Source organism: Muscardinus avellanarius (assembly GCF_963383645.1).
Source record: "Muscardinus avellanarius genome assembly, chromosome: 5".
Classification (NCBI taxonomy): domain Eukaryota; kingdom Metazoa; phylum Chordata; class Mammalia; order Rodentia; family Gliridae; genus Muscardinus; species Muscardinus avellanarius.
The window spans coordinates 11,183,347-11,199,392 of NC_137790.1; the positions used below are offsets into that span (position 1 = coordinate 11,183,347).

The following is a 16,046-nucleotide window of genomic DNA, read 5'->3' on the forward strand; positions in this document are numbered from 1 at the left end:
AAAAATAGGGCAGGGGTGTAGCTCGGAGGTCAAACGCCCCTGGGTTCCATCCCCAGACCTGCAAAAAAAGAAAAAATCTGCAGTCACTAGTCAGAAGAGGTAAAACCATTTTTCTCCTGTAGATTAGGCTCTGCTTATGTACATTAGTCAGAAGTATATCTGCTTCTCTGCAACCTACACATGTGCAATATGTGCGAGCTTGTGGACACTGTTCATTGAGGTGTTCTGAAGGAAAGTTAAAGAAACGCCAGGGACAACGAAGATTCAAGTGGGCAAAAAGACTTCCCACAATAAAGAGTGAATACGCTGCTGCTTACCCCAGGGCCTGTTTTGCCCTCTGACTATACTCTACCAAGGTCCAGGACAACCGCACCCTACTTGCAATACACAACAGTGCTATGATACATACCTGAACGGTACCTGGCACAATAGGAATCTGACCACAAAATTACGATTGTTTCTACGGTTGATCAATATTCCTACCGAGCCCAGAGATTCTGCGTGCTTGGTGAAGAACTTACCCTCCGGTGCGGTGCTTCTGACTGTGGGCGGTGATCTTATATGGAAGTGCGCGCTCACCCAGGCTTTCCAAGTTCCTCACTACGGCTCCTCTGTCCATCAGGGCTTCTAGTGTACGTTTCAAAGCAGCAGCAGTCTCTGGCTGTTTTTTGTTTTGTTTTTAAAGAGAAGAAAAAAACCCATCATAATCAATATGAGGACTAGAATGACTGAGTCTAGTTAAGAGTCTAGATCTATTGGTAGAAATCTTTGGGCAAAAACAATAGAAACTGGTTTGGGCCAACTTAAAATAAGGGGGAGGGGTGGCAATTATTGTAAGGATATGATAGCTCACGAAGTAAAATCTGGAGAACCAGGCTTCAAAGAACCAGGGACCAGAGCAGCTCCAGGGATCTGGGAGGCAGGAGTTAATGAATGGCTTCTTCAGAGCACCTCAGCTGGGCTCCGTCGCCGCCAATCACTGTCAGCCCTTGTATCTCATGAATCAAAGTTCATATTCCAGGAGAGCATCCTACTGTCAAGACACCTCAGGTGACCATTCTACCAAATCCATAGCCAGTGGGAAGAAGTAGTTTCCCAAAGAAAAATGGAAAGACTGTAACCCAAGGAGGAAGGATAAGACCCACCTTGCCCTCAGGGAGCTTACAATCTAATAAAGTTTATCACAAAACACACACAGGAAGGCCAGAAGACAGAGCGAGAGAGTGGCACAGGGACCGAGAGCTCGCAGAGAAAGCAGCAGCACATTTAGCTGGGAGAAGGGCTTCATTAAGAAAGCTTACCTGACAGGAGTCCTGAATATTAAGACTGGAGACAAACCAGAGAAGCAGGCGCCCAGAGAAAGAAAAAGGGCAAAAAAGTATGCGTGAACTGAGCAAGAGCCAGGAGCCCAGAGGACGAGGTCAGCACGAGAGGACGGCTGACGAGGAAGACAGCAGCTGGGACAAGGACGTAAGTGACAAAGGCCCGCTGCAGAACAGACCAACCAACATGCAGCCCCAGCAGCCAGAGATAGAAGACTAAACCTGCTGGTGAAGCAGGGTGTGGTGGTGCACACTTGTAATCCCCGTACTTGGGAGGCTGAGACAGGAAGAACGTGAACTCACAGCCCGGCTCAGCTACCTAGTGAGGCTTTCTGCAACTTAGTGGGACTATTTCAAAATAAGGAATAAAAAACAGGGCTAGGGGTGTAGTTCAGAGGTAGCATGCCCCAGGGTTCAATCCCTATTGTCATACACAAAAAAAAAATTCTGGTGAATTTCCAGATGTTTTTGTACTAGTATTGGGAAAGATTGCCAATGTTGAAAATATATAGTTTGTACTAAAGAAAGCCAGGATTGTCAGGAAGAAGGGTCTTTTTACATTTCTAAAGAGAGACAAACTGCCTCAAGGATGGGAGGAAATCCCAGATCCCAGAGAAGCAATTTAACACATCTTGGGAGTGTAACAAAAGGTGTGGAGGTCTGTGCCCCAGACAGGGCTGCCCCCACCCCCTGCCTCCGAGGGGTGGATCTGGCTGGGATGGAGACAGCAGAAAACCCGGCTAAGAGATAGGGCAACATGTCTACATATCAAAGGACCTGCGGCAGACTTGGTCAGGGTAAGAACACTCAGCATACTGGGGTTTTTTTGTAAATTCACTCCAATTGCCCCCCTGTGCCATTCTCTAGATGGCATAGGGCTGTAACTATCTCCTGTATTTCTATCTTTTTAATAAACTTCTTTAAATCTTCAGCAAGAGTTCGGGCTAATGTGTATCTATCTATACTTAGCTCAGGACAAGGACCCGTGGTTTTTCTGCTTTTCTGTTTGTGTGGTTGTGTTGGGGGAATTATTTCTCCCCTCACACACCGAACATATTTCACGGCAACAGTTTTTCTATGCATATAAACAAACAAAAAAAAATGGTGAAAGAAATAAAGATCATCCACAAGGATAAACTTGAAAAATACAACTAGTACAATGTGGAGAATGAGAGGGAGTTGTGGCAAAAGAGGATACCAATGCCAAAACCTGGGGGCTGTTGAACAGCATCGTCACCGGCGTAACAGAGACCCGAGACTAGCTATGGGCAGTAAAAGAGGAAGTGGGTTTAGAGCACAGCTAGCCTGAACTATCCATGGCTCCCTCGGCTGACCCTCAAGATGGGACTGTACGCTCAGAACGCAGGTGACTTAGAAATGCAAACTTGTGACCCGCCTAGAAGGCTACTGGAAGCAGAGGGAGGAGGTGAGCTCACTGAAGAGGGGGAGGTGGAGAGGGGGTCAATACAACCACAGGGAGCACAAGTATTTGAAGAGGACTCACAGAGAAGCAAATTCAAAGCATACAAACAGGAAAAACCAGAGCCTGCCTTGTCAAGAATAAGAAAGAAAGGAAGGAAGGAAGAAAGAAAGAAAGAGAGAGAGAGAAAGAAAGAAAAGAAAAGAGAGAGAGACAGACACAGACCCCAGAACACGGGGTTGAGATCAGGGATGAAGAAAGAGCCGCAGTGTGGCTGCAGGCACTTAGCAAGGCGAGGTCAGAAGGCAGAGGTGTAAGAGCGGGCGGGGAGAGGGCCAGACCTGAGGGGGAGCAAGTCTGAGTGCAGTGCTTGCGGAGAGAAAAGAACCAGGTGGAGAGTTACAGGGGAACGGGCCCTGGATAAAATGGGGGATTCTAAAATAACAACAATGGTAGCTATGATTCACTGCCTCACTGCCTCAGGCCTGACATTGGCCTAGTGTTTTATTATCACATATTCAGTCTTCTCACACACACACACACACACACACACACACACACACACACAGTGGAAGGTTTACCTATCTGAGAGACCTACAAGACAGCCAGTAAGTGGAAGGGCCATAAGGCCTGGGGCAGGGACCTCTCAAAGGAAGGGATCCAGGAGATCTTGAAGAGGAGGGAGCTGAAGAAAGGCTACCTCCCACCAGCTCATTTGTATCCAATGAAAACTGCACAACATACGTGTCATTCTGGTGACACAGAAAATCCCCTATGGAAGTTTTCTGTTTGACAAATATTATTACATTATGAATATACTAAACAGTAAGCTTAGAAAAAAACCTTAATTTCGTTTCATAGTGTAGCCCACTAATGACTTTAGAAAATTCTATGAAATGTTATGTTCATTTACATATTTAACCAATCATTTGATAAAACAGAATTTTCCTGAAAACAATCAAATCAGGGTCAAAAATGTCTTCCTATTAATATTAACTAGGTAAAAAAAATCTACAACAATTTCTCCTTATAATAGTATCACACATGTATGTTCTAATCACACAAAGACCAAATTCTTTTAGTCTTTTAGACATTTCCATATTTCTGCAGAAGCCTCATAATAACAGCAGGATGATATTTCATTTAAGGTGCTGTTTCTTGACCCAGCATTTTATCAATTAACGTAATACAGTGAATGAACAGTCAATCCAAATAAAGAATGGTTGACACAAAAAAGCAATGCTGATTACAGTCTTCTGATTAGTTACCTAAATCATGAATTTTAATTTCAGTTTTTCTTGATTAAAAGGAATATATCTCAATATCTCATCCTATTTAAATTCCAACTGAAGTGTTTACAGTATGAAAGGGAGTATCCGCTTCAGAAGAGCTTGTAAATGTTTTTTAATTTTTTTATATCTGTCTAAAAATGAGGAAAAATTGATTAATAAGAATGCAACTTGGGAAAATATAAAAATATATTCTGACTTTGGTATGTCAAGGTCAAGTTTTAGGTTGCTTGGTCACATTCATTTGACTATAATTTCAAGTTATTAAAAAAAAAAACTAGGAGCAAAAATACTTGTTTATTAGGGTTGTTTAACATGTCCATCCATAGAACCTGCCTCTCAATAAGGCAGGTTAGCAAACCAGGGCTGAAGGGCCAGATGCAGTTCACTGCCTGTTTTTACTAATAAAATTTTATTGGAACAAAGCCAATTCATGCACTTGTGTAATATCTATGACTGCTTTTGTGCTTAAAAGCAGATCTGTAATAACAAGAGACCATAAGGCCCCCAAAGCCTAAACTATTTACTATCCAGACAATCCCTGCTCTAGACGGTAATGGAATGAAACTGATAGGGCCTCAATCCACTTGCCCTAAAATGCACCACGAAGCTGTAAGGCTGGCCTTTGACTGAGGAACACGAAGTGAATCTCCTTCAGGATGGGTCACCAGGGAGACAAGGGCACCAGCAAATGAACAGCATCAGCTTCGACTTCCACAAGGCCCAGACTGTTGCAACAAACTCACCACCCACCCGCAACATCTTAATCTAAGCAGCCAGGTGGCCAACTTCAACTTTCCTTATTTGGTGAAACCTGTAGATCCATTAAAACAAAATTCTTAGGCAGGGTGGGGGTGGGGGTGGGGGTGGGGGGTGTCTGCTTCATCAACAGAATGTTCAATTTATAAAAGCATGTGGTCTACAGAAAGCAAATGATTTGGGGGGGGGGGGTCTGGGGATGGAACCCAGGGGCATTTATCCTCCGAACTACACCCCCTGCCCTATTTTTTATACTTTATTTTGAAACAGGGTCTCAGTAAGTTGCAGAGGCCTCACTAAGTAACTGAGACTGTCCGTGCACTGCGGTCCTCTGGTCTCAGCCTCCCGCTGGGATTACAAGCGTGCACCACCATGCCAAGCTTACATCTCTTCTAATAGAAGTTAATGTGTACTTCCTATGGGCTTCTCCCATCCATCTGAAAGCAGTGCCCCAAAGACTTTCCTCCAACTTACTATATATCTCACAGATGTCAATGAAACAATTTAATAAAGCATATTGTGGTGGGGGTACTGAAAATGCTCATGTGGAAGAGGTATAGAAAAGAAACATTGCCGGGCATGGTGGCGCACGCTTGTAATCCCCGCGCTTGGGAGGCGGAGACAGGAGGATCGCGCAGGTTCGGAGCCAGCCGCGCGCGCTGGCTTAGGAGACCCTGTTTCCAAAATGAAAATGTAAAAATAGGTCTGGGAGTGTAGCCCGGAGGTAGAAGGGCTTCCAGGAACTCCAGTACCACCAAAAAAAAAAAAAAAAAAAGAAAAGAAACATTGAATGAATGTGAACTAGAGTGAGGAAAACCAGATTTCAGTCCCAGATCATTCACTAATGACATACACCACCTCGGATAAACTGCTTGAATGTACTGACTTTTCCTTCTCTTCTGCTAAATTAGTGGCTCTCAATTTTGTTTCTACAAGGCTCCCATAAACATTCATGCTGCAATTCTCAATATCTCCTGGATCACACAAATTTTGATAAAAGTCTCTCTCATTTACTTCTAACAGCACGTGCAACAGACCTATAAACATCCTTTTGCTAACTAGAATATGGTTCACGAAAGCAAAGGCCTTTGTTTATCTTGTATACAACTGCATTCCTAAAGTCCAGTGCAGTCCACATCACTGCACCTTCTGAGAAGGTCTCTTGCTTCCTCAGTCGCCCTTCCTCCTAACTTTTCTCAAGGAATCCCTGCCTCCTCTGACACAGCGTTAAGCCACTATTCATAAACAAGTGCTTACTGCCAGAGTGGTGACTTGTAATACTGAAGCCAAATTATAATACTAGTATTTTCCTACTTGTTTCGATGTAGTATCAAATGCTATTAATACTGACGATGTACTTCAAAAAGATCCGGAGTGCATCTAGTAAAAGTGACGATAAGTGCTGTGTATCACATGACGAGGAGTCCACACCTTGGCTATCGTGAATGGTGCTGCATCAACATGGAAGCTAAGATCCATCTTCAATACACTAACTTCCTACCCTGTGGCTATACACCCAGTAGCGAGTGGTTGTAGGATCATATGATAGTTCTATCTTTCAGTTTTTGAGGAATCACCATGTTGTTTTCCCTAATGCCTATACCAGAACAAGTCAGACTTCTTTTGGGCAAGCTTTATTTTATTTTATTTATTTATTTATTTATTTATTTATTTATTTTTGTGGTACTGGGGGTGGAACCCAGAGGCTTTCTACCTCCGGGCTATACTCCCAGACCTATTTTATATTTATTTGGAAACAGGGTCTAACTAAGTTGCCGAGAGCCTCACTAAGTAGCTGAGGCTGGCTTCGAACCTGTGCGATCCTCCCGTCTCAGCCTCCCAACCACAGGGATGACAAGCGTGTGCCACCACATCCTGCAGCTTAGTTTCTTTTTAAAGATAACTGCCATAATTTGTGGATTCTGTGCTAAATACCTATATTTACACCTGAATACTTAGAACTCACTGACTCCACTCCACCCAAGTTTTCAATACCATAATAGATACAGTGGATGGTTTTCTGAGGTTGCTGAAAAAGCCCTGTTCACTGATATCAATAGCTGCTATTACTACTTTGTCTCCTGGGGAATCAAGAGGAAAAACTGGAATCTAGAAGTCAGGAACTCAGGGATCACTGGCCCTAGAACCAGGGCAGACCAAAAAGGCTCGACAGGATGAGGCCCAGTTGGGTTCTGACCCCACAAGTGGCCAATAAAGCCAAGGTGATAAGGAACATAAGAGGAGCTTAACCAGGCTGTGGCCATGCAGCCAAGAGCACAACTCTAGAGTCATGGGAACCACAACGTGAACATGTATTCTTTGGGATACATGATGAAAATAAGAAGAACATGGAAGGATGAAATGGGCGGGGGGGAGTCTGATGACTGGTCCAGCGCCTGATCTCAGTTCAAAACAGATTAAAAAGATTAATGTCCTGCTAGGCCAAGAGTGCAGAATAAAACAATCATAGTAATACTTTGCTGAGTGTGCAAATGTAACAGGTAGTAGGGAAGACTAGAAAAGGAACTTTGGCTATAAGGTGGGCAGAATGGCTTTAAGTCATAAAGTAGACTTAGCCAGGCGTGGTGGCGCATGCTTGTAATCCCAGTGCTTGGGAGGCTGAGACAGGAGGATCGCACAGGTTCAAAGCCAGCCTCAGCTGCTTAGTGAGGTTCTCAGCGACTCAGTGAAACCCTGTTTTCAAATAAATATAAAATAGGCCTGGGAGTATAGCCTGGAGGTAGAAGACCCCTGGGTTTCACTCCCAGCACCACAAATAACAATAATAATAATTATAATTATTATTAAGTAGACTTAAAGGTCCAAGCGGCCCTGCAGCTAGCCCATGCTGGAGCTATCAATAGCAGTACTGGCATTAAAATGCCAGCAATGAATAGAGAACTACCCATAGATCAAGGAAATCATGATTACATGACACAGCCCCACGTGAATTTACCAGATGTCAGCTACACATGCACCTAGGTTAGGTATCTCTGTAGGTCAACCATAATGCAGTGTTGTTCCTTATTTAATAAATTTGCTTTTGGAGTTTCAAGTCAAAGAAGCCAGATGTCAGAGACACATTTGGGGGCTCATGTGCATAGAACCAGTAACTTCTTTCATGATGTAGTAAGTCTAAGGAACAAGGCAGTCTCATGGCATTCCTCTGCACACACTGAATTTAACTGGAAGCTTTAAAAGCAACGATGCTTCTAAATATCTTGCACCATCTGAAGGTGATGCACCTCACCCTCCAATATTTCCATTCAACTGGGTTGGGGATCCAAAAATCTCAGGCACTTAGAGTTTTCAAGGTCCTGGCTACAAACCAACCTGAGAATTACACTCTAACACAAAGTGGTGACACCGCACCCCCAAGAGGTGCTGGAATGAAATACAGATATGTAAAAAAAAAAGCAAATCTGTTACTGTGTCTTTATTAAAGAAGGTAGATTTCTGAGGGGAGAGGTGTGCACTAGGTAATTTTTTTTTCCTGAACAGGGCGTGGTAAGCCAAACAAGTTTGAGAGTCTATGCTCCTGGAAGCTGGTTGGTTTCTCATCGCTGTAAAGATGAATGACTGGCTGAACTGCACCTTATAAAGGATTTTAAGCGATGATCTTCTGCAGCACTAGCTTAAAGGTACAGCTCACTTTTCTTCACAATAATACTTGCACTCTCCATGAATGTAAAGTGGAGAAATGGCCATCCTGACTGATGGCCACTTGTGGTAATACTGCTTCATGAGCTGGAAACAGTGCCAAAATCCAGGTACCCATGCTTGCTAATCTGAGGAAACCCCCAAGTTCACAATCGGAGCACTAAGCCCATTTCTACCCTCCTGTCCCCCTTTCAGAAGCACTTAGAGATGAATAAAGATGGGGAGGGAAGATGGGCAGGAGCCTGGTCACTAAAGCAGGAAGTAAACGAATGTAGACATTGCTGAGCCTCCCATCTTGCTGATGGTTCTCAGCGCAATTCCGTCCCAGGGCTTTGCCTTCTATTTCAACCTCTCACAGGGTACAAGGGGACAGCACTGATTCCCTTCATCCAGATGAGAATCAACCACAGACACACAGTACAGACAAAAGGGATAAGGAAGTTCCATTTGGGTCCTATGAATCTTCTAAACGCTGGTGGCAAGGCTTAGTAAAAAAGAAAAAAATAGCTGGGGGTTAAGAGACACTTAAAAATATGCATTGATAGAATTAGAAATATGGGCTCTGGCAAGAGTCAGATTTGCATTCCTTACTGAACAACTGATCTAACAAGGCCACTGCAGCGGTGCTTAAACTCAAGTGGCAGAAGGAAGGTGTTTAACAAATTGCTCTACCATGAAGAGCAGGGAACAGAAAGGGTATAAAAACACAAAGGACTTATAGAAATAAAAATACTAATCAAGATTTAACTATATCCTGGAGCGTGCCTTTCTTCCGTAATCCCATGGGTGCAAGTGTCATCACTTAGGAGCCTGTCCAGAACTAAACCCATTCAAGGGTACACCTTACTCATCTTTACAAGATGCTGCGGATGCAAAGAACCTAGCAAACAGTATGTGCCCAACACATGTTTGACGGGTACTTTAAGTCAATGAGTTGAGAAATGAAAGCTGCTAACTATATTTAATCCAACTAGAAGGAAACAAGGGATAGAAGGGAGTCATAAAATATAAGAAATCAATCCTCATGGAAAAGAGGAAAACAGCACCAATACCTCCCCCGGACCCCCAGTACTGAGGATGGAAACCAGGGCATTCTACCTCTGAGATACACCCCTAACTCTATTTTTTATTCTTTATTTTGAAACAGGGTCTCACTGAGGTGCAAAAGGCCTCACTAAGTAGCGGATGTTGACCGCAAACCACGATCCTCCAGTCTCAGCCTCCCAAATGCTGGGATTACAAGCATGCATCACCATGCCCGGCCAAACCACTACCAATTTTTGAGAGATAGATGCATAATAAAGCTAATGTGTTAACATCATATGGGGTAAATAACCAGTAATAAGATGAAAAACATAAAGGTCAAAGATATAGTTAAATATAGTTAATGTCACCTTCAAACTTCTAAGAATTCTTGAGATAAAATAAGAAACTCAGACAGGCGTGGTGGCACACGCTTGTAATCCCAATGCTTGGGAGGCTGAGACAGGAGGATCTCACAGGCTCAAAGCCAGCCTCAGCTACTTAGTGAGGCTCTCAGCAACTTAGTGAGACCCTGTTTCCAAATAAAAATATAAAAATAGGTCTGGGAGTATAGTCTGAGGGTAGAAAGCCCCTGGGTTCCATCATCAGACTCGCAAAAAAAAAAAAAAAAAAAAAAAGAAGACTTCTCACAGCTGGAGGAAGAAAATTCAAACACAGAATAAAAAAAGGGTAAGAAGAAATACCTTGTGCAGATTTAGAATTGGACTCATCAGTAAATATGTACATAAAATTTCTTGGTTCTGTACACCAAAAGAGCAAAATTATGACATCCTTTAGCAATGAGCACCCCCAGACCATTACCTACTAAATACCTGATCCCACTGGGCAGGCAAAGGCCAAGATAAGCCATCCGGGACCATACTTTGCTGGGCCAGAAAATAAGTACTCAGAACACTAATGGAAACATGTGATAAAGAACACAAAAGCTACCCTGAAAGGGGGTCCCACTGCTAAAGCTGGAATCTTTTAGCAAAATAACAGTGATGGATTATAATCCATTGAGTAAAATAATCCAGGAATTCAAATGAAAAAATAAGAAAAAGAGAAACTCTTAACTTCAGTATGTCCCCCTAAAAAAAAGAAACCCGGCCATTTTGTATCATCACTACCATGACGTAGACAAGAATTATCAGGGGGTGCTAAGAACTACAGGTTCAAGTTTGATAAGGAATGGATAGCTTGCTATTTCCTATCTCCCTACTCATCTATTACCAAAGGGGAAAATAGCAACTTGACAGTGGCGAAAGCTGACAGACGGAGGATCAAAGTCAATGTCGACAACAGCAGGGCAGGCGGTCACGCGCCCCCAGTGTGAGGTTCTGGACACATCCTCATTTACCTGGTATCCCAGCCACACACGCACGGTCGAATCTCATCATGAGGGGACACACAGATCCCAATCAAGGAGCATATGCACAAAATGAAGGCCTGAACACTCCAAAAAACATCGCTACCAGGAGAGACAAAGGGCAAAGGACTACTCCAGATTAAAGGGAACAAGAGACACTGCCAAATGCAATGAACCAGCTTCTGGACCCTTTTTTTCTTTTTTAAAGTTCCTAGGAAGACAGTACTGGAACCAGCCATGTTAGAATAGTCTTTGAATTAATAATCACTGTTACTTTCCAGATTTTGATGATTGTGATTCCTCCAAGTGGTGTCGCAAAAGGTTCAGAAAACCATCTATGATTTGAGGAATGAAGCAAATGTGGCAATGTGTTAACTACTGGTGAATCTGGATCAAGAGGACTTCTAAAGTCTTCCTTCTGTTCTTACCACTTTCCTGTAACTTGAAGTTACTTCAAAATTAAAATTAAAAGACCAAGGATTATTTTTATTTGCTCCATGTTTTACCTATTATTCTAGTTGCAGCCAACATCTGTGAGTGAGTGTTCACAAAGGTTAAAAATGACAGCAACCTGTAGGGACCCTGGAAACCACCCAGAGCCCATCTTCAACTCAGAGCACCGTCAATTTCAAGGCACAGACATGTTCAGACTGAAAAGAGTCACAGTGATGTAAATTTTTCATTTTATTCAAAGTTGGTACAGAAGTGCTAACATTTCCATAAAATAATTACTACACTTCAGTTACAGGACAAAATACCACAGAAAAGGAATGTACTTTGCAAGAAATGTAGTCTTAAGTTTCCAAATACTTCTGAAGGCTAATGCAGCAGCTGGCAAAATAACACACAGTACACAAGGAACAGTGTATTTTACAGAGTCAGTAATGAAAACTGACAACTCATTAGCAGATTTGTTTCATTTTTTCATATTTTAAACAACAATAACACTTTTAAAAAACACATTAAATCAAGATCATACATGTCTACAATTTAAAAAACCAGATTGTATACAGTAATAGGTTAGAATTGTCATGAATGGTTAACAATTTTAAATCTACAGTTTCAATAGTTTTCCTTTCAATATGCAAGTAGCCTGATTTATACCAAATTCTACTTTCTGCTTGCAACTAAAACATTGCACAATGAAATGGACTAGATTAGTCAAACTTTAATACAAAAAAAGCTACAGACAACAAAGGGAAATCTGTAAATCAAGTTTACAATAAAAAACTCATTCAAAATTAATGTTGATCAAGTTCACTTATAATTACGTTTGGTCCACAGTTGGACAGGGATGATACGTTTACACAGTACACACCCCCAGTGTACTGACTGGTCTCTTACAGAACACCTGAACAAAGCATAACAGGCAGGACGCCAGGGAGAACATACTTCAATGTAGACATCTTTTAAAAATTCATTAATACATATCAGAGTTACTAGATAAAGCAGCAGTAATCTGCTGACATTTGGCTTAAAAACAAAGGAATGAATGAAGCAATTTCACAGGATATTATTAGAAAAGGAATTGGTTTTCTTCTTGAAGAAGACTACTAACTTTTGCACAGCAACTATTTTTGATATCCATCTTATCAAAAAAAGAAAGAAAAAGAAAAAGAAAAGCACTGAGAAGCCTAACATAGTTCATACTGTAACTGCCAGCACAGGTTTGGACACAGAAAATGAATGTCTAAGCCAAGAATGGATAAATTCCTGCTCTACTTCTGAACTCTGCTGGCAATCTATAAACTGAAGCAATAATGGCAGAGGGGAACAGGGAAACAGATTCCATACCATCATCTGACACCAATGCAGCATGTCAGTATTAAAAAAAAAAAAAAAGTAAAGCTTTTTGCATTTTAAGAACCCCACAGAAAAGTCCATGACTTTTTGATCTGTTTGCCATTCAAAAGTCTGAGAATCTCACAGTGAAATTAGAAAATTCTAATTATACATATTTACACAACTAGAACTACTTTCCACCTAGACTAGTTAAAGGAATTTTTCATGAAATTATAAATGAAAATTATTTTTGCCAAAGAAACTTTCAAAAGAATTCTTTCATAAAATTGTTACAAACTATTTTAAATTTAAAGGTACAGAATACATAATATATGGGACTACGAGTTTACAACTGCTTTGCATTCTCACATACTGCTAAGCCAAGATGTTCCTCAACTTCTCTAGATCCTGCCATGTCTAGCACTCCTCCTCCTCAATCCCTTACCCTGACCAAGTCCAAGGTTTTACATTCTACAGCAGTGTTAGAGGCACACACCTGCCCAACTCTTTTCTGTAGGGAGCAATTTCTAAGTGTTTGGGCTAACTCTCTAAAACATAGCACATCCATCTACATCAACTATAGTCTTCATTCTAGACCTATGGGTCGACCGAGCCTTTCCCTATAAAATACACAAAAGAGAGGAGAAAGGGGACAAGGCAGTCCCTTCTCCTGAGAGCCGCCTCTCTGACAGATGGGGACGATTCCAGATGGAGCTGCTTATTCGCTCTTGGTAAACATGGACTATTCAGAGGTAAAGAAAGTGAGGGGCAGGGTAAGGGCAGCTGCTGATGGAAAATCTCATTTTCTTCTCTTGCAGGCACATTAAGATTTCTTCTAGTCTGGTCTTGAGGAAGACAACAGGACAGATAAAAGACTCCTTTAGACTCTTAGAACCACAGAGAAAAGCAAAGTAGTTCATTTGGCAAGACTGTCTCAGAACTGGTTTGATGCTCAGAACACTTGGATCAAATCCTCCTCCATTAAAGTCAAGTGTATGAAGAAAATAAAGGTAACTTCATCTGTCACATACAAACCCACACAAAAAATAAAGCAGCATCTGCCCTATTAAAATGTCTCCATGCTTCTTAGAATGCTGTTGATGAGGTAATATTTTCTTGGGACAAGATTTTTCAAAACCCCAATGGCTCTCCGTCTAAAGCAGAGGTCTGTAACCTGTCCCACCCACCAGAACCTTGAAAGTCTATCCCTATTTCTTAAATTTCAGATTGTGGAAAGAGCCCACAGATCCCTTTCTCTAATAACAACCAAATATAATCACAGTATTCCTGATACTTGCATTCTCTCCCTCCAAAAAGCAGTACAAACTTACTCAGGTTATTACTTCCAATCCCTATCACCTAGGACCCACTATAACTGAGACACCTCCCCGTCTGGGGTTGCCAGTACTGTGGTCCTCATAAGAACTCTGACTGCACTCGTGAGTTACTACAGAGAACACTATTAGTCTTGTGCTTTCTACATGTGGAGATAATACATGTGTGAACACAATTTTGTGCTTTCTATGGATCTTTCACTTTTTCTCTTTCACAGAATATGAACTACTGTCACATGTGTTCTCAGATTTACTTTCCAAACCTATAATAAAAAAATGATAAAATTAAAGTATATAAGTTATTTATATAACTTTACAATTGTAATTGTGGATATAAAAGCAGCAAATAAAGACAAATAAATAACATTAAGCTGTAACCCAAATACTGGAATACCTTGTTTCCTTGAATCTAAAGGTTGCATATAAAGTATGTAAATTTTAAAAACTTTATTCACTAATTATACCAAAATTTAAAAAGAAGTAACAAATAAGAACTTTCTATTATAAAATGGAAAGGTGCAAACTACCAGTCAATAATGGCAACCAGAAGGCACTAATCCAAACGCATAAACTTCAAAAGCTGGTCACCATGGAATAGCGTATAGACTTGCTTCTGCCAATTTGGAATTTCAATAATAGCAAGAAGCCTAATTTCAACTTCCAATTACCACAAAAATATAAGTGAGTTGCTAAAATAACACTACATTTATCTAAGTCTAGGTAGGCTACTCGATAAACTGAAAATTGTCTACTTTATCTAAAAAACTAATTAAATATTCTTTTATCCAACAGTACTAGGAAATAAAGTGAATTCACCAAGATATAATTATGTTGATCCGCTACTCATTTGTGCTGTTGCTGCAATCCCTGCAAGGTGTACTCCCCTTACTGGTAGAGTTCACTGAAAGGAAAGTGTCCTAAGTGCTCCGGAGGGCTTCGTCGTTACAGGCAACAGCGACGGCACATCCTCCCTCGCTGAGGACAACAAAGTCACTGCTCCCACACTAAGAGGAATCTGAGACCACCGAGCACTGTCTCAACTTGCTCTTCAAGCTGCTTACTTTATTTTAGCATGTCTCTTTTCAAACATGCTGTGAGTCTAGGTAACCAAATTTAAATGTCATTATGTAAAATAAGGTTACTAGTTAAATCAACAGCCACAGATCATGTATTATACTCCCCTAAAAAGTAAAGTGCATGAGATTAGTAATGATATGGATACACAGAAATTTTTTCTGTTCAATTCTAAGTAAAAGACTGTATGTCAATAGTTAATGTTGTTGGTCACCAAATAAATAGAATGCCTACCCCAAAACAACAAAAATAAACCACCTTTTATGAAGAAGTTGAGACAAAAACACAAATTACATCAACTTTACAACACTTCTTTCATGGCGAATGAGTAGTTTAAAATCTTATTCCCAGCACTGGAGAGAGAAAAGTTCAAATAAAAACACTTATATGACTAAGAGAATAATGGTGTGGAACTCAGTCCTGACAAAGCCTACTAATAACTTAGAACCTTGGCCAAATTCTCCTACAGGAATCAGAGTAGCTGAGTAATATAGGTTTCCAACAAAGAATCTGACAAAAACATATCAAATTAAAACAAGTGACCTTAATGAGGAAGTGTCCAGCTCTCAGTGAAGTCAACCAAGATTCATAATCAAAAGATTACTTCTTATGAAATTCAGTCTCATACCTACCAAATACAAAAGGTTTCTCTATATGCCAACTGACAAGATTGACATTTCTACTTTTATTTACTGCAAGAACAAAGTTCGGGAGGACATCAAAATAAACCATTATCTCTCTGCATTCTGACCCCACCATCATTTCAAAGAGTTCATGAATTTTCACTATTTCTCTCTAATTTTTGAAAGTGAAAGTTTTGAAAATAAAATACTGATGAATTATTAGTGTTCTTACCATCAGTCAACACAAATTGGACAAAACTATTCAAGAACTGACATTTTAGACTAATAAAATGCAGTATATTTAAGCAGAGCTGTGTCATTGAATCTTTGTTTGGTCTCAGTCCTGACAGCTAGGGCAAAGCAACTCTTTACACCAAGACAAGACACCTGA

General features: G+C 40.9%; 1 protein-coding gene across 1 annotated transcript in view; it reads right to left on the bottom strand.

Annotated features, from left to right (window-relative positions):
- Positions 1-16,046, bottom strand: part of MRPS6 (mitochondrial ribosomal protein S6) — a gene marked incomplete at both ends in the record, with an annotated part of 55,623 nt that overhangs the window by 10,996 nt on the left and 28,581 nt on the right. Inside the window, one exon of the mRNA XM_080696778.1 lies at positions 522-661. Coding sequence (XP_080552904.1) covers positions 522-661 — 140 coding nt within the window. The remainder of the gene's footprint in view (positions 1-521; positions 662-16,046) is intronic.